Source organism: Pyrgilauda ruficollis, unplaced genomic scaffold (genome assembly GCF_017590135.1).
Source record: "Pyrgilauda ruficollis isolate IOZ18807 unplaced genomic scaffold, ASM1759013v1 scaffold235, whole genome shotgun sequence".
Classification (NCBI taxonomy): Eukaryota; Metazoa; Chordata; class Aves; order Passeriformes; family Passeridae; genus Pyrgilauda; species Pyrgilauda ruficollis.
Window position 1 is genome coordinate 252,010 of NW_024523095.1, and position 14,594 is coordinate 266,603.

A 14,594-nucleotide genomic window follows, 5' to 3' on the forward strand; every position below is an offset into this window, starting at 1 on the left:
CCTTGGAAACAGGGACAAGATTTTCCTGAGCTAGCTTGCATCCTCCTTCAATTAAACGAAAAAAAAAAAAATTAGCAATATTTCACTGGAGTACAAATACTTCACCGAAACAGATAATTTCACGGTATTTCAGGTGTTGATCATGTCTGAGAAACTGCCAGCACGACCCCCGGCCTGTATCAATAAGCCCTGTTAAGCGTCCCTAACACGCTCCGGGCACAGCAGCCTGTTGGCGGGCGGGCGGGCGTCCCGCTCCCCGCTGCCTGCTCCCGCTCCTTTCTCCCGCTCCGCAGTGGATCGTGCCGTCCACACTAATCAGCACCGGCTCCCGTTATTAAAGGGGCCGCCGCACCGTTCTCATTTCCCTGAGGAGGGGCCCGGCAATTCGGTCCCCGGGGATTCCGCGGCTCGATACGGTCTGACCGGGGCCGCTCCGCCACCCTTTGTGCTGCAGGCTGCTTTAACCCCTTCTGCGCCCTTCGGAGTTGCAGCAGAGGTTTGTAGGGAATAATCCCAGCTGGTCCAGATTATCTGGACGGAAGGAAATTGCAAGAACCTTTATCCCTAATTCTGCAAAAGAAATTAACTTGTCCGATTGCCTTTTCATCCACACGTTGTCCTTATCTGCACGGTATCTAGTTCTGACCTCCCTTCCTTCTCCCATGTATCTTTCTAGCAGCCAGTGCCACAAAAAAATCCTTGCGTGTGCTTCCTGTCCTTCTGTTTGGATTAAGCAGCTATTATTCCCCTTGTTTGAATAACATTTCATTACTGCAAATTGTTAAACTTGTTGATCCAGCCTAGGCAAGGCCCATATCTTCACCGTTGTGCTTTTCAACCTTTCCTCAGCCTAATGACTCGCCTCTCTGCTGTTCATCCATCCGTTTTTACATGACCCTGGTAATCCTTTCCCTTCCCTGCCTTGGTTTCACATGTAATTCATGGATGCAAACTGGCTTTGTATATTCATATAACACTGCTTTTAAAGGATTATGTTTACTGAGAGTGTAGAGAGTTTTCCTTTGTTAAAATCATTCGTTAAAGCCCATTATGAAGGTAATGGTGCAGTAAAGCCTAGAAACTAAGTCCTTTCTCTTAAGCATGATTATTATATAGGTAATGCAGTACTGTTTGCAAAATATGGTCTTTAATTAGAGGGTCTTCCTCTGCTAGAGCTGTCCTCACAGTTTGTGTTTTCCATCTGAGTTATCCTCTTGTTGAGCCCCTGTGATATATGGCCGGCCAAGACTTGCCCTGGACTTTGCTGGATGATACAAACTCTGATTTTCCAAGTACTTTCACATATGCCAAGAAAATTCTTACCTGCTGAATGATTAGAGAACTTGATTTCTGGGTGGAAACCATCAGTGAAGAATTTTGTCTTGGTTATGATCTGATACATTGCAGATTTTGAAGCTTTTATATATTATGCTGAAATTATGAACTTTGACCTTTTGAACATTTCATGCCATGGATTTTCTAACATGCAGTGAATAAAACCATAGAATAAATTAGTATAAAAAGGTCTCACTTAGGTCAACTACTGTGCATTAGATGGCCAACTTCAAAGCTAGAAGGGCCTTGTATATGTATCTTCTAAAGATCTCCAAGAATTATATTACTCAGTCTCTCCTGGCACTTCTTAGTACTGAATCATCCTCATAGAAAGAACAACTTTTTTCTTGAATATAGCTGAATTTTTCCTTGGAGTAACCTGAATGTTGTGAATGTTGTCACTTGTCCTTTTGCTGTGCCTATACTGATGAACCTAGATGTCACTTCTGTGGAGGAGCTGCTTCATCTTTTCTGAATCATGGCCATTTCAGTCATCTCTGAAATTAGCAAGCAATCTCATCATTTCCTTCCTAATGAATTTTCCCTGTTGACAAATATCCAAAGTTATACTATCAAAATCCCCCCATTTCCCCAATTCATACAGTACTGACAGACAGATAAATTGATAAATATGTCTCATAAAATTAAGTTTTACTAGCAGACAATTTTGGTCAAAGCTTGAAAGTAAACTGAGTTGTTATCTAAGAGCCCTGCTGAGAGATTGATGCTGCACTGATGTCATGGGCTAGTTTAAAATTCAGTTGTTTGCAAAGGAGTCCTGCCATATCCCTTTCCCATCAGCCACTTGTTCCAGTCCCCTTCATTGCGCCAGCACTGGCATTCAGGATGTCACCTGGAGCCACTGGCTGATCTGAGTGGGGCCCTCCTGTGTCAGCATGGTATGGAGGCATCTCAAGCTGTTTGTACAACTGTACTGATGGACTCAGAGCTCTGTCTCCTTTCTGTGACCCTGGGAGATAGTGAGGGTTAGTATCTCTGTCCCAGTTTATCCTTATGTGGAGCAGTGGTAATAACAGGAACCAATATCAGTAATGCATTGTGAGATATGCAAATAAAGGTGGCAAGGAAGTGGGAAGTGCTCGTATTTATATGGAAACAATTTCTTCTACAGTCTTTACAGACACATGGGAAGACCCAGTCAGTTTATAATCTCAGGGTGATTTAAAAACTTATATAAAGGGCAGGATGTTATAATTGTATTGATCAGGTTATGAGTAATACTAATTTTAGTATATAATATTAAATTGTATGTAGTATATGAATTGTATATATACTATATAATATGAATAATACTAAATTGTAAAATACCAAAATAGTCATACAATTAGTCCAGTAAGAGTTTAATATTCTGAAAAAAAAGCATAAATCTATGCTCCTATATCTGTAGGTAGATGCACAGGTATTGATATTTGCTGCTAACTGAAAAGCCAAAAACGATTGTTTTCTAATATTTATAATGCTGATTTTCTTACTGTTATTGAGTTTTACCATGTCTTGTTCTTAGTCTGCTTTTCTAGAAATAAAACTTACTTTAGACAGTCTGTGCCTATATACCATTATTCCTTTGTAACCTCTGGAACAGCTCTCTTTTACCAAAATTAGGGTATCAAGGTCTCAAAGATAATTTGTTTGATTTGATGATTTTCTTAAAATTATGTTCTGATAACTTGATAATTATCACTTTGATAATTATCTCAAAGAGCCTTTTTTCTGTTATCTCGGAGAAAAGGCTCCTTTAAATTTAATTAAAACGGCCAACCAGGAAAAAAGATCCAAAAGAGGGAAAGGTTTCCACGTGAACCTCATCAAAGATCCAGCACAAGAGAAGGGTCTTGTAAATGCTCCAGCAGACTCAACTACAGTTCTTGGACCTGGAGCAACTGCACAAAACAAATCTTTGGAAAATTTGTTGTTATTCCATCCATAGAACTTGGTGGTTCCAATGCTCACATGAAAACAAAAAGGTGATGACTCTTTCTTAATTTAAATTAAAACTTTTCCAACCTTCAGAATTGTGGAGAAATGCTTGACAAAGCTTGATCTGTAAAGTTTTGAAAACAAGAAGATAATTGAAAACAATCAGAGTACCCTCTTAAAAGAGTTGCTGATTTTCAGGAGTTTTACTCATAACTGTAGTTGCAATACCAATGTTTTCTATTAGGCATTTTATTTTTAATGTAATTTCAGGAAACTCTTCACTACTTCTGGTAAAATTCCTGCAGACATATTTTTCAAAAGATGGGAAAAGTTAAATAGGGCAGAAAAGTTATGATGATCTACTGTTTGAGCACTCTAGTACGGTGGGGTTTGTATTTGTCTCTGTGGTGACTCTGGCACAGATGTGGTCATGGGAAGAATTAAGAGAACAAATTACTGTAATGTTTGAGATGACACAGCAGGAGGGTCCCCAGCAAACTAGTGGGACTGGGATGATTCAGGGTGAATTACTCCAGTGCAAAATGGAACAGTTAATTTGTCCTGGGATTTCAACCTAATTTTGCTGTGAGGCAGATCTAGAACACTCACCCCGTTGTGGGTAGTAGCCCTCTGCAGAGGCAAAATGCTTTAAATGCCTTGACCCAGGTCTGCCAGAATTCATTTTACCTTTGCCTAAGACTGCTACCACGTAAGAATCCTTTAATTATCTACACAAATTGTGACTGAAGAATCATTCCAACCCACAGGTCAGTCTCATGACTCATGATTACCAAAAGCATTTACAGAAAGTACAATGTCATCCTGTCCCCTTAAATTATCCTCTCCCCGTGCCTTTGCTATGGGACTAAATCAGTACTACATAATCATGTTTCAGATTTTTCCAGTCTTCTACTTTCCCTTCCTACTCTGATCTATACACATGAATTTGCATGACCTAGTTCACTGTCACCAAACAACTGTCATTATACTTGAAAGGACTAGAAAAATGTTCTTTTCTGTAGTTAAAAAAACCCCAACAAAACAAAACCAAAAAACCCTCTTTCATTTTTAAAGGTCATCCCTGCAGGTCTGAGATTAGAAGCACAGGGAGCAGGATGTGGATGTACAGAGCTGCCTGTCTTCCACCTCTGGAGCTGCCAGTCTGTCCCCTTCTGCCAGGGCAAATCTTCTCTGCTTAAGAGCACAGCTGCTCCACAGGCTGGCTGTTCAATCGACAATGATCTCTAGTTTCAAGTGTGACAGCACCGACCTGCTCGATCTCCATTCAGCTGCAGGTGGGGGCAGCGGAAGAGAAAGGGAGGGAGGGAGAGGGAGGACACTGCAACCTACGTGAATAATTGATAGTGCAAGGAAAGGAGAGCAGCTGGGTTCCCTGTCTCCATCTGCTCACCAGCTGGGGATGAGAGATCCTTGCTCAGGTAGGGGATGAACAGCTTAGCTGCTTTTATTCTCGTCTTGCTTGCAATGCCAATTAAAAATATTTTGCATCTAGAAGGAATGGGAGCAAAGACAGGTGGGGGAGGGTTGATCCAGATCTTCTCTGCTGCTTGTGTGGCGTTGTGTAATGGATAGAGTTTGGGGCAGTTTCAGCCTCATCAGGGAAAGCATGTGTGCTTTTTAAAAGACATTGTGCTATTCTGCATTGTGTAGAGAAGCAGTTGCAGAGAGAGAAAGGGAGAGTGGAGGTGGGGGGAGCGGATGTCTGTGTAAGAAATGAAACAAACTGAAAGGATGGAGGGGCATGAGAGAGGGTCTGCCCAGACTCAAAAGGATCCCACCCTGATTATGTCAGTCCTGGACATATAATGAGGAGTCCAAGTGCGCTGCGGGAGGTGCTGTCTGTGCACACCCGGTGCTATATTTAGAAGCTGTGTGCATAGATCTGTGGAAACAGCTGATGTGAGAACATGTGTGTTTCTGTCTGTGGATGCAGCTATGAGTTTATGTAATATTGAAGTAAAACTTAAAAACATACCGGTTTTGCCCTGCAGTTTACCCTTGAAGGATATACTGCTGTGTTTATGTGGTACTGCGCAGCTTCCGTGGAGCTGCTGATGTTCTGACAATGACTCAATTAACAGAATTGCAGGGACCAGTTTCTGTGTTACAGCTAATACAGACTTCTCCTACGTGAGCAAGATCAAATGCTAATAAAATGAAACACACTGAAAAAATCTGCTAACAAAAACTGGGAAAATACATAGCAAAAGCTACAGACACCAATTACTGTAATACATCTATTAATGTGCCTACAAGGATACCTGAAAGAACAAAAACTTTTATGCCAGTCCCTAAACCACGCCATAACTATAAAATGCATAATGATCCATGCAAGTATGGACACATATAGGGATTAAAATCTGAGACCGTAAGTACAATGTATTAGTCATATAAGAACACAAGTATTAATAGGAGCTGAATCTACTTACTACAACAGAAGGCTTATAATAGGGAATATTTTTGCATCAGCAGGGTAAACAGTAACAATCGCTAGCTTGATTGTAAGTTGAGGAACAGAAAGCGGTCCTGTGATTTGCTTACATGTGATTTATTCATATTGCTATTGCTAAAGGAAGTTAATTAGAACAGTAATTAGGGTATTTAATAATTGTTTGCTGTTTTGCTTATGATGTTGAGGGCTTTGTACACAACTTGAGTTACACTGAAGGTTAGGTAAAGCTGTGAGGCCGCTAAATGAAAGCTGAGTTCAGTGTGGTTTTGTATGTGAACAAAGTTGGCTCTTGTCTGTAGTGGCAAGCTGCCGAAGAACAAGAATGGCAGAAGGACCTGAGCCTCTCTGTATGCTTTGCTTTCACCGTGGCCAGGCTTGATAGCACTGCTGATAATGACCCTGGGATGGGGGAGGGCAGTAGTTACTGCTGGCAGCCCTCTCCAACAGCAAAAAATAATGTCTCTTCCTCCTTCCTAGATGCAGCAGAAATGGCAAGCTTGGCTCTTTGCCTTGGTCCAGTCACATCTCTACTCAGAGATTCAGGTGAATGAGTAAGACCTGCTTGTGCAGAGAGCAGCTGCTCTATTCAGTGCCCTGGGTCCATTTAGGAGGCATTTGAGTTGGAGTGAGGATGTATGAATTGGCCCATGCTCCAGCATCAGATCTTCTGGGGAATTACAAGACGTAGACAAAAGGAAATTGAGTCACCTTGGCTCCATGCAAGTTACTAAAATCAGCCAGTGGACCCTTTCTTTGTCCATTCAAAGTCGTCACCTATCTTGATTCCTTACTCCTTACAGTCTCTTTGCCCACCCACAGATCCTTGAAGACCCAGTAATCATTTCTATCCAGGTCTTTAAAGAGTAGAATTTATAGGAAGCATTAGGATGAAAATGGTGCATTAATACTCAAAACTTTGATGTAACTCATTGCTCTCTGCATTTTTCTTTTTTTTCCCCCATCTCTATCTGCTAGCTCATATTTTCTGCCTGGTCTGTCTGCATACTGTTTGCACATTTCCTTTACATCTTTTCCTAGCTCTCTGGCAAATTCTGTCTCTTGTTCTGTGTTTCCTGATGTCCTCCTCATTACTTAGAAAAAACCCAGTGTGAGGCTGACATTTGGTGTAAGGTTGTAGCTGCTGCTTGTATAGGTCTTGATGTAAAGAGAATAAATGACATCATCCTGTGGAATGAAAGTGAGAAGCACAGAAAAAACATACGTGTCCAGAAGAACTCTGTGTTCTCATTTAAACACAGGTATATTCATATTCTTTCTATAGCAGACCATGTTCTCATGCTCAGTTGTTTTGTTTTTTTTTTAATCAGGAATGACAATCTGTTGATGAGTGAATCTGTTGATGAGTGAACGGAAATACATGTGGTTAAGGCATATGTGACCCCTGAAAAATTGAGCTTCCCTAGTTTACACATTGCATCAATGAGCTATTTCATAAGGGGTGCAGAGCCAAATCTCTGCGGTACTTGATGTATGTCAGGTCCAAATGACACGGAACTGGATTTAGTGGATACAGCATCTTCCTAGACTTCCCTTTAAAAGAATGGCAATTTGTGGAGAACTGCTTTGATGCTCACTTTCCTCACTGGATACTGAGAGCCTCAAGAGGTGATCTTGTTCTACAGCAGAGTTGACCAAGTGAAACCCCTCTGCTGTCCCTGTCTAACGCTGTGCTTGTGTTACCCTCCCGGACAACCCGGAGGGCAGCGTCCCCGGCTCGGCTGTCCCAGCAGCTGCTCCTGCACGCTCTGCTCCATCCATGGGCTCCCACAGCGGGGGGCTCCAGGGGAGCCGCTCTGCCACAGCGGAGGAGGGGCAGAAGCCATCACCCCATCCCCCCTTGTCTCCATCCCTCCTCCTCCTCCTTCCCTCCGTGCTCTCCGGGGCCGCTGCCCGCCGGGCCCGGTCCCGGCCGTGCGGGTCTCTCTCCCGTCTATCCGGTGAATCCCGGCCCGAGAGGAAGAGGAGGGGTGGGGGCGGGAGCCGCGGCTTCGCAGGGGGCCTGGAGGGAGCCTGTGCCCTTCTTCATGGCGAGGCCGGGGGAGAGCAAGCTCCCGAGGAGGGAACCCGGGAGCTGACTCAGCGGAGCAGTCCAGCATGTTTTCCCAGGAGCACGGCTTCCCTGCCGGAGCCAGCGGAGGGTAGGTACCGGCACCGGGACCGGTGCCGGCGGCAGTGGGGCCTGGGCCCTGCCTTTCCCGGGCAGCCCGGCGACGGGGCAGGGCAGCGGCTGCCGGCGCTGGGATCGCAGTGCTGGAGCAGCAGGAAGAGCCCTCGCGGGTTGGCTGGAAGGGCGGAGAACCGGGGAGGGGGAAGGCGATGGCCGTGCCCAGCCCGGCAGGTCCGGGTCTGGCTGTGGGCCCGGCCCTCGCTCCCTCCCTCCGGCCCTCCCGGCCCCGCTCCGGCCGGGGGAGGCGGGCCGTGGGGCGGCCGCGGGTGCCCCTCTCCCTGGAAGGAAAGAGGGAGGCTCGGTAGTCTTTCTGCTGCCGTCCTGGGAGCGGGGGACCTCTCCTGTTGGGACTTCTAAGGAGGTGGGAGTGCGGGTTGGATGACAAGATTAATTTCCCCCTGGAGTTCTCCTTTCTCCTGCCCCTCAAGGAGAGCAGGCGGGGAGAGTTCTCCGCTCCCCTGCCCACCTCGCTGTGGGTGCACGAAGTCCTGGGCACGGGGCTGCCCACGAGTGGGAGCCGTGCCCTCCACGGGAGCTGCCCAGCAGCCAGAGGGGAGCGCGGGTGGGAGAGAGGTTCCTTACTGGAAGTCAGAGTCTGTGGGCAGAAAGTTTGTGGCCAGCTGAGAGCAAAGCACCTCTCATCTGTAGTGGTAGCTTCCTTTTCCTAGTTCTGCTTCAGTAGTTCCTTCTCTTGAGCTCTCGGAATCCATGCGTAAGCAAATTTCAAAGCTGCACAGGTGTTGTGAGAGTAGGGCTATTCGTGTCATGTTTTCAGCTGTTTCCACTGAATAGCTGACAATTGTATGTGGTGAAGCAAATGCACCTCTCTAAGGCAGAAATAAGGGAGTAAAACAGCAGAAGCTGTTACTCAAGAGAAGTGGTTGCCCAGAGTTTTCCTTATGAGCATTTCAGGCCTGTACTTGTCTCACATTACCTTTAGTTCTTCTGAATTGCCTGTCCCTTCTATTGAGGGATTTAAAAAACATATTAGTGTCTCCCTGCAAGAAGTTCTTACCAGGCTGGGACACCAGTTATCATACTGACTGTTGTTCCACAGATAGCTGGAAACTGTGCTGCGGTGTTTCTCCTATTGGAAGGCTTCCAGATGAGCAGAACTATTTACAGCAGCTGTACACCTGCTTCCCTGTGAACTTTTAGGAAAACAGTTATCTGAGGATTTGTGGCACTTGCCTTTTGAGTGCAACAAATCCCTACTTGCTCTGGAATATCTATGAAAGTGTGTATGAAATTCTGTCCAATTTGTGTTTTTCTTAGAGCAAATACTTGCATTGACTTGGTTATTGAACTGGCTCAGCTACAGCAGATAGCAATGATTTTGAAAGCTGGGTAGAGAGATCCTATGACTGAAATAGCAGAGGATGCTGCAAGACAGGAATATAAGGCATGAACACAGTTGTAGTGGCTTAGAGATTTCAGAGATCCTTCTTGCTCCATTTCAGAATTGCGACTGGAATTTATCAGTGAATCAGGAGTACCTACATTTAGTTTGCCTGCTTGTAGTAGCTACATTTAGACTGCCTGCTTGAAATTATTGTACTGGTTACTGTCACTAACAAAATCCCAGCTTAGCCTTCAGCATTTTCTAGGCCCTATGCTTCCCCTTACTGCCATTTTCTAGGAATAAAGCTTCAGCAAGTATATATTTGCACATAAACATTCCTCTCCCAATCTGCAGAATTGCTTTCCTTTATCAGAAGTATGATGTTCTTCTTTTCTGTGGTCAAATAGTTTGAAGTTCCAATTTGAAAAGAAGTATGTTCTCTTTTTATAATACAGTCTAGTGCTTTCCATTCCAGAAGTTCAAAGTTCCAGAAATTGAATGTGGACTTTAAAGCGATAATTATAATAGCCCCAAATTTTTGTGATATTTTAAAAGAGATAATATCAAATCTAATGCATTCTCTTGGGTTTTCAAAGGCCTGTGGAGTATTCCTAATTTGGGATAATTAGAGAATTGTGAACATGTCTGAATATACAGTAAGGCTGGTGATTTTGGCATCTACTGGACTCATTTAGGCAATAGAACTGTGCTAGGATTCAATGGTAAAGAACAGTTTCTGCCTAAAGTTTTCCAGTCAGTCCAAAGTGTTGAGATGAATTTATGTTCAGGGGACAGAGGCAGGACTGGCCGCATTGGCCATGTAGGAGCTGCCAGATTTCCATGATGCAGGTGTGTATTTAACTCCTCTGAATGATTCAGCATTCACCTCAGTGACATGCCAAAGAAAACACTAGCATGCAGCAAGGCCCCAGGACATCCAGTTGCACAAAAGGTTCTATTGTTACACTTCTTTCTGAAAATGAGAATGTATCAAATTAAACTCGTGCCTTTTTAGAGCTTACAGAACAGAAACTTCAGATTTTTAAGAGACAGGGAAAATGTACTGCCTTGGACATAAATTTTGCTCATCCCAAACATTCTTCAAGTAAATGAATAAGATTATAAATAAAACATGCATTAGTATAGTATTAATATTAATTTTAAATACATTTGCCATTGAACTATTTCAATATTTATTTGAGGTTGTCAAGACTAACTCCTACATCTTCCCGCCCAGACATGTTATGGCATTAATTTCTAGATGCATTATACAGATCTCTCTCATTTGAATTTCAGGAGAAAATTGTGGGATGGAAGCATTGTGTGATTTTGTGATGATGAGCCTATATGCAAGTTACATTATGCCATTGGGCCACTAAAATGAATTGTGAATTGTCAGAGAACTGGTGAGCATTAGGATTCTTGGAGCTTGTGACAGAGTAGTTTCAAGGTTACAGAAATATACAAGAGGGAATGTAGCCACTGCTTTCAAAGCAAGGGTCTGCATGGCCACTCTCAGCATGGAAGCAGCAGCAGTCGTGCATCTAGTAGCTACAGGACAGCAATTCTTGATTGCCTTTTAGGATTATTGTATGCCTTGTACGATGGTTGTATGGCCAGTGATGAGTGGTGTCTCTCGGGCTCTGTCTGGGGACTGGTGATCTTTAATATCTTTATCAATGATGCAGGCGGTGGGACTGAGTGCACCCTCAGCAGGTTTGCAGACGACACAGAGCGGAGGGGTGTGGTTGACACAACAGAAGAAGGGACCATCCAGAGACCTGGACAAGCTTGAGGAGGGGTGGTCCCATGAGAATCTCGTGAAGTTCAACAAGTCCAAGTGCACTTGGTTTGGGGCAATCCCAGACATGGGCACAGACTGGGAGATGAACTCATTGAGAACAGCCCTGTGGAGAAGGATCTTTAATATCTTTATCAATGATGCAGGCGGTGGGACTGAGTGCACCCTCAGCAGGTTTGCAGACGACACAGAGCGGAGGGGTGTGGTTGACACAACAGAAGAAGGGACCATCCAGAGACCTGGACAAGCTTGAGAAGTGGTGGTCCCATGAGAATCTTGTGAAGTTCAGCAAGTCCAAGTGCACTTGGTTTGGGGCAATCCCAGACATGGGCACAGACTGGGAGATGAACTCATTGAGAACAGCCCTGTGGAGAAGGTCTTGTTGGTTCTGGTAGAGAAAAAGCTGGATATGAGCCTACAGTGTGTGCTTACAGCCCAGAAAACCAAACATACTGCATCACAAGAGGAGGGGCCAGCAGGTTGAGAGAGGTGATTTTCCCTCTCTGCTCTGCTCTTGTGAGACCACATGTGGTATACTGCATCCAGCTCTGGGGTCCCCAGCACAAGAGAGATGTGAACCTGCTGGAGTAGGTCTAGAGGAGGCCACAAAGATGTTCTAGGGCTGGAGCTCCTCTCCTACAAATATAGGCTGAGAGAGTTTGGGTTGTTCAGCATGGAGAAAAGAATCTAGTACTTAGAAGGGGCTTATTTAAAAGGAAGAGTGACTTTTTACAGGGCACGTAGTAACAGGACAATGGGAAATGGTTTTAAACTAAAAGAGAAGAGATTTATATTACATGTTAGGAAGAAATTCTTTACTCAGAGGATAGCAAGGCAGTAGAACAGGCTGCCCAGAGAAGCTATGGATGCCCCACCCCTAGAAGTGTTCAAGGCCAGGTTGGATGGGGCCCTGAGCAACCTGATGTAGTAGGTGACTTGTGGTAGAGGGGTTGGGACTAGGTGATCTTTAAGATCACTTCCAACCCAAACCGTTCTGTGATTCTATGACCCCTAACAATCATATTCATGATTTCATTACAAAGTGGATGAGTCCTGTCTCCTGTAAACCTGTGCTTAGTTCCCAGCCCCACCTATGTGGCCTTCACCAAGACTTAACCCCATTTGTGACTGCTAGTAAAAGCTGTGAGAGGTGTGGAATGTTTATAACGTAACAGCAGGAGAGGTGCAGCTGGCAGTGAGACTGTCTGTAGTGCTGTGGGCAATATGTCTTCTAAACTACAGTGTAGTGCTTGTGTTGCTTTTTGTTTTCTATGAAATCTAATAAAGTCCTGCCACTGTTTGTACCCACTGCTGCTCCGGCAGGGACCATAGTAATAATACATTTTCCATAGCAGATGTGCAGACAAAAGCTCACATAATCTCCATGCTGGCTGTACCAGCAGTGGTAACACAGATCGGTGCCTGCATCTCTGCAGGGTGTTACCGGTTCTGTTCTGGTGCCATCTCTGTTATGCTCCTGTCTTTGAGATTAATACCCAGGCTGTGGCAGCTGAGGCTGTCCTTTTGGTGCTGATTTCAGTGGTGGTTCAGAACTACTTTTATCCTGTTTAATACAGTTCTGTTTTGAGATCTGTTACAAAACTTCTTGTGAGACATGCCTTAATTCTGCTCCAAATCCATGATGGAAGAGGAACTTGGCAAAGAAAAATCATTCAGCACTTCCATGACAGTTGTGAGGAAAATATTGTATGTGAGCAGAGACAGAGCAGTCAGAAGCCAGAAAATTTTTGCTGTCACATCCAGGATGTTTGAAAGTGGCAAGTGGTAAGTTCAGCCACCTCAGGGATTCTCACAGGTAATGACAGCTTCCTTGTAGGCAAGAAATGGCCTGGGGAGAGGAGTAGTATGCAGAAGGCAAAGGAGGCACTGCAGGCAAGCACTGACATCTTGAATTCTCTTAAGAGTTAATTTTTTCTATTTTTTTTTTTCTCTTCTGCCTCTGTCTGTTGCAGGAGGTCTGAGGAGGCGGTGCAGGGTTTTAGTGATGTTATAGACTCTCCCACTGAAGGCTTTCCATGTGTCCTCACTCCTGCTGTCCCCAACAAGGTAAAAGCAGTCCATGTTTGGCTCAGGGTTGGTGTATGCTTTTAGTTATGTGTGCAGAAGAATTGTCTGAAATCAAGTTTGTGTGCTTGTATGTCTTACAGCTATAGTTGCCTCCTTGTGTGAGAATCCTAAACTTGCTATTTTGACCAGTTCTTATGCCATACTATCTCAAGTCAATCTGACCCATTGAAAGAGAGGCATTCCTGATACCTGACTGACCAGGTTTCAGGTCAAGCTTTAGCAACACAAGCAGAACACCATTTGGCCAGTTGTTTTGTCCATGCTACCAATTAAGGAAGAACAATTCCATTCTGTCTTCAGCAAGCAAGTAGTTTCTTCGCCAAAATATGGAGGGAGCTGTTGGCTCCTTCAATATCTGGGTTACCACAGAAGATAATGTTAGCTTCTGCAAATGTCAAAATATTTTTCTCTGTTGTCTTTTCCTTTTCACAGACTGCAGACTTGTTTGAGATGATTGAAAAAATGCAGGTAAGGAGAAGTAATTCTGTCAGACTTTGGGGTCTGTTAATTTTTTGTAGCAAACAAATAATCAGCTTCTATTTGTCCTATTGCTTCACTCACAATATCCTTTATTGTGGGTTTACAGAATGTTTAGGGCCTCTAGGCTCAATCTCTTACTCTTCAATGGATTTCAAAAGCATTTTTCTGTGTTCGTTTTTCCAGTCAGCATGATGGAAGCAATAGACACAGGTTATTATAATTCTGCTTGTCCTTTGCGGAAGTGTGATTCTGAGAGAAAATCCAAGTTGCAGTAAGTTATCTCTGGCATCTTCTTCAGGAAACTGTTCTGCTGGGTAGCAGATATAATGACAGGTGATTAATGGGATGTTAACCTAACTGCATTTAGCAAGGTCAGACAGTTTAATGAATAACTACTGTAGGTCCTGTCTTTAACTTGTGCAAGAAGGAAGGACTCTGGCTTAATTCTTACACAGAAATACGTGCATTTAGCTGCATTTATTTTGTTGTAAACTTAAAACAGGGCAGAGCTGAGTTTTTCCCCCTTTTACTGTATCAGGTAAAGAAACAGTAATATGTTATATGTATTAAATATCTAACAATGAAGTTTTCAAATATTCAGATTATGTGTTCTCAGAGCATCCTTGCAGGTTACCAGTATTTTCCCTGAGGGGTGCCTCTTCTTTAAAGTGCTGTGGTTAACTTTGACCTAACAGAACACATAGCATGGCACATAACTCCTGACTTTTATTACGTACAGGAATTAAACTTATCAAACCCATTTAACTTATTTTCTGGAATTTGGGTGATCATATTATGAATATGAGGAAGCTGCCAGAATTTAGTGAGACTACAAAGGTGAGGAGGTGGAAGGTAGCAGGAAAATGCTGAATTTAGAGTTATGAGGCTGAAGTACTTTTTGGCAGGTGGGAGAGGAGGAGTGTGGGAGGGAGGGGCTGAAGGTGTATCT

General features: G+C 43.9%; 1 protein-coding gene across 11 annotated transcripts in view; it reads left to right on the top strand.

Annotated features, from left to right (window-relative positions):
* The first annotated feature begins 7,726 nt into the window (after window positions 1–7,726).
* The window catches only part of LOC121354691 (rap1 GTPase-activating protein 1-like), a 41,791-nt gene continuing 34,923 nt past the window's right edge, over window positions 7,727–14,594 (top strand). For all 11 annotated transcript variants that reach the window (XR_005955320.1, XM_041469467.1, XM_041469469.1 and 8 more), the window contains exons 1-3: window positions 7,727–7,905; window positions 13,051–13,144; window positions 13,598–13,633. Coding sequence is in view for 10 of the 11 variants with exons in the window: in XM_041469467.1 (XP_041325401.1) it covers window positions 7,862–7,905; window positions 13,051–13,144; window positions 13,598–13,633 (174 nt within the window). In the remaining variant the exon portion in view is untranslated. The remainder of the gene's footprint in view (window positions 7,906–13,050; window positions 13,145–13,597; window positions 13,634–14,594) is intronic.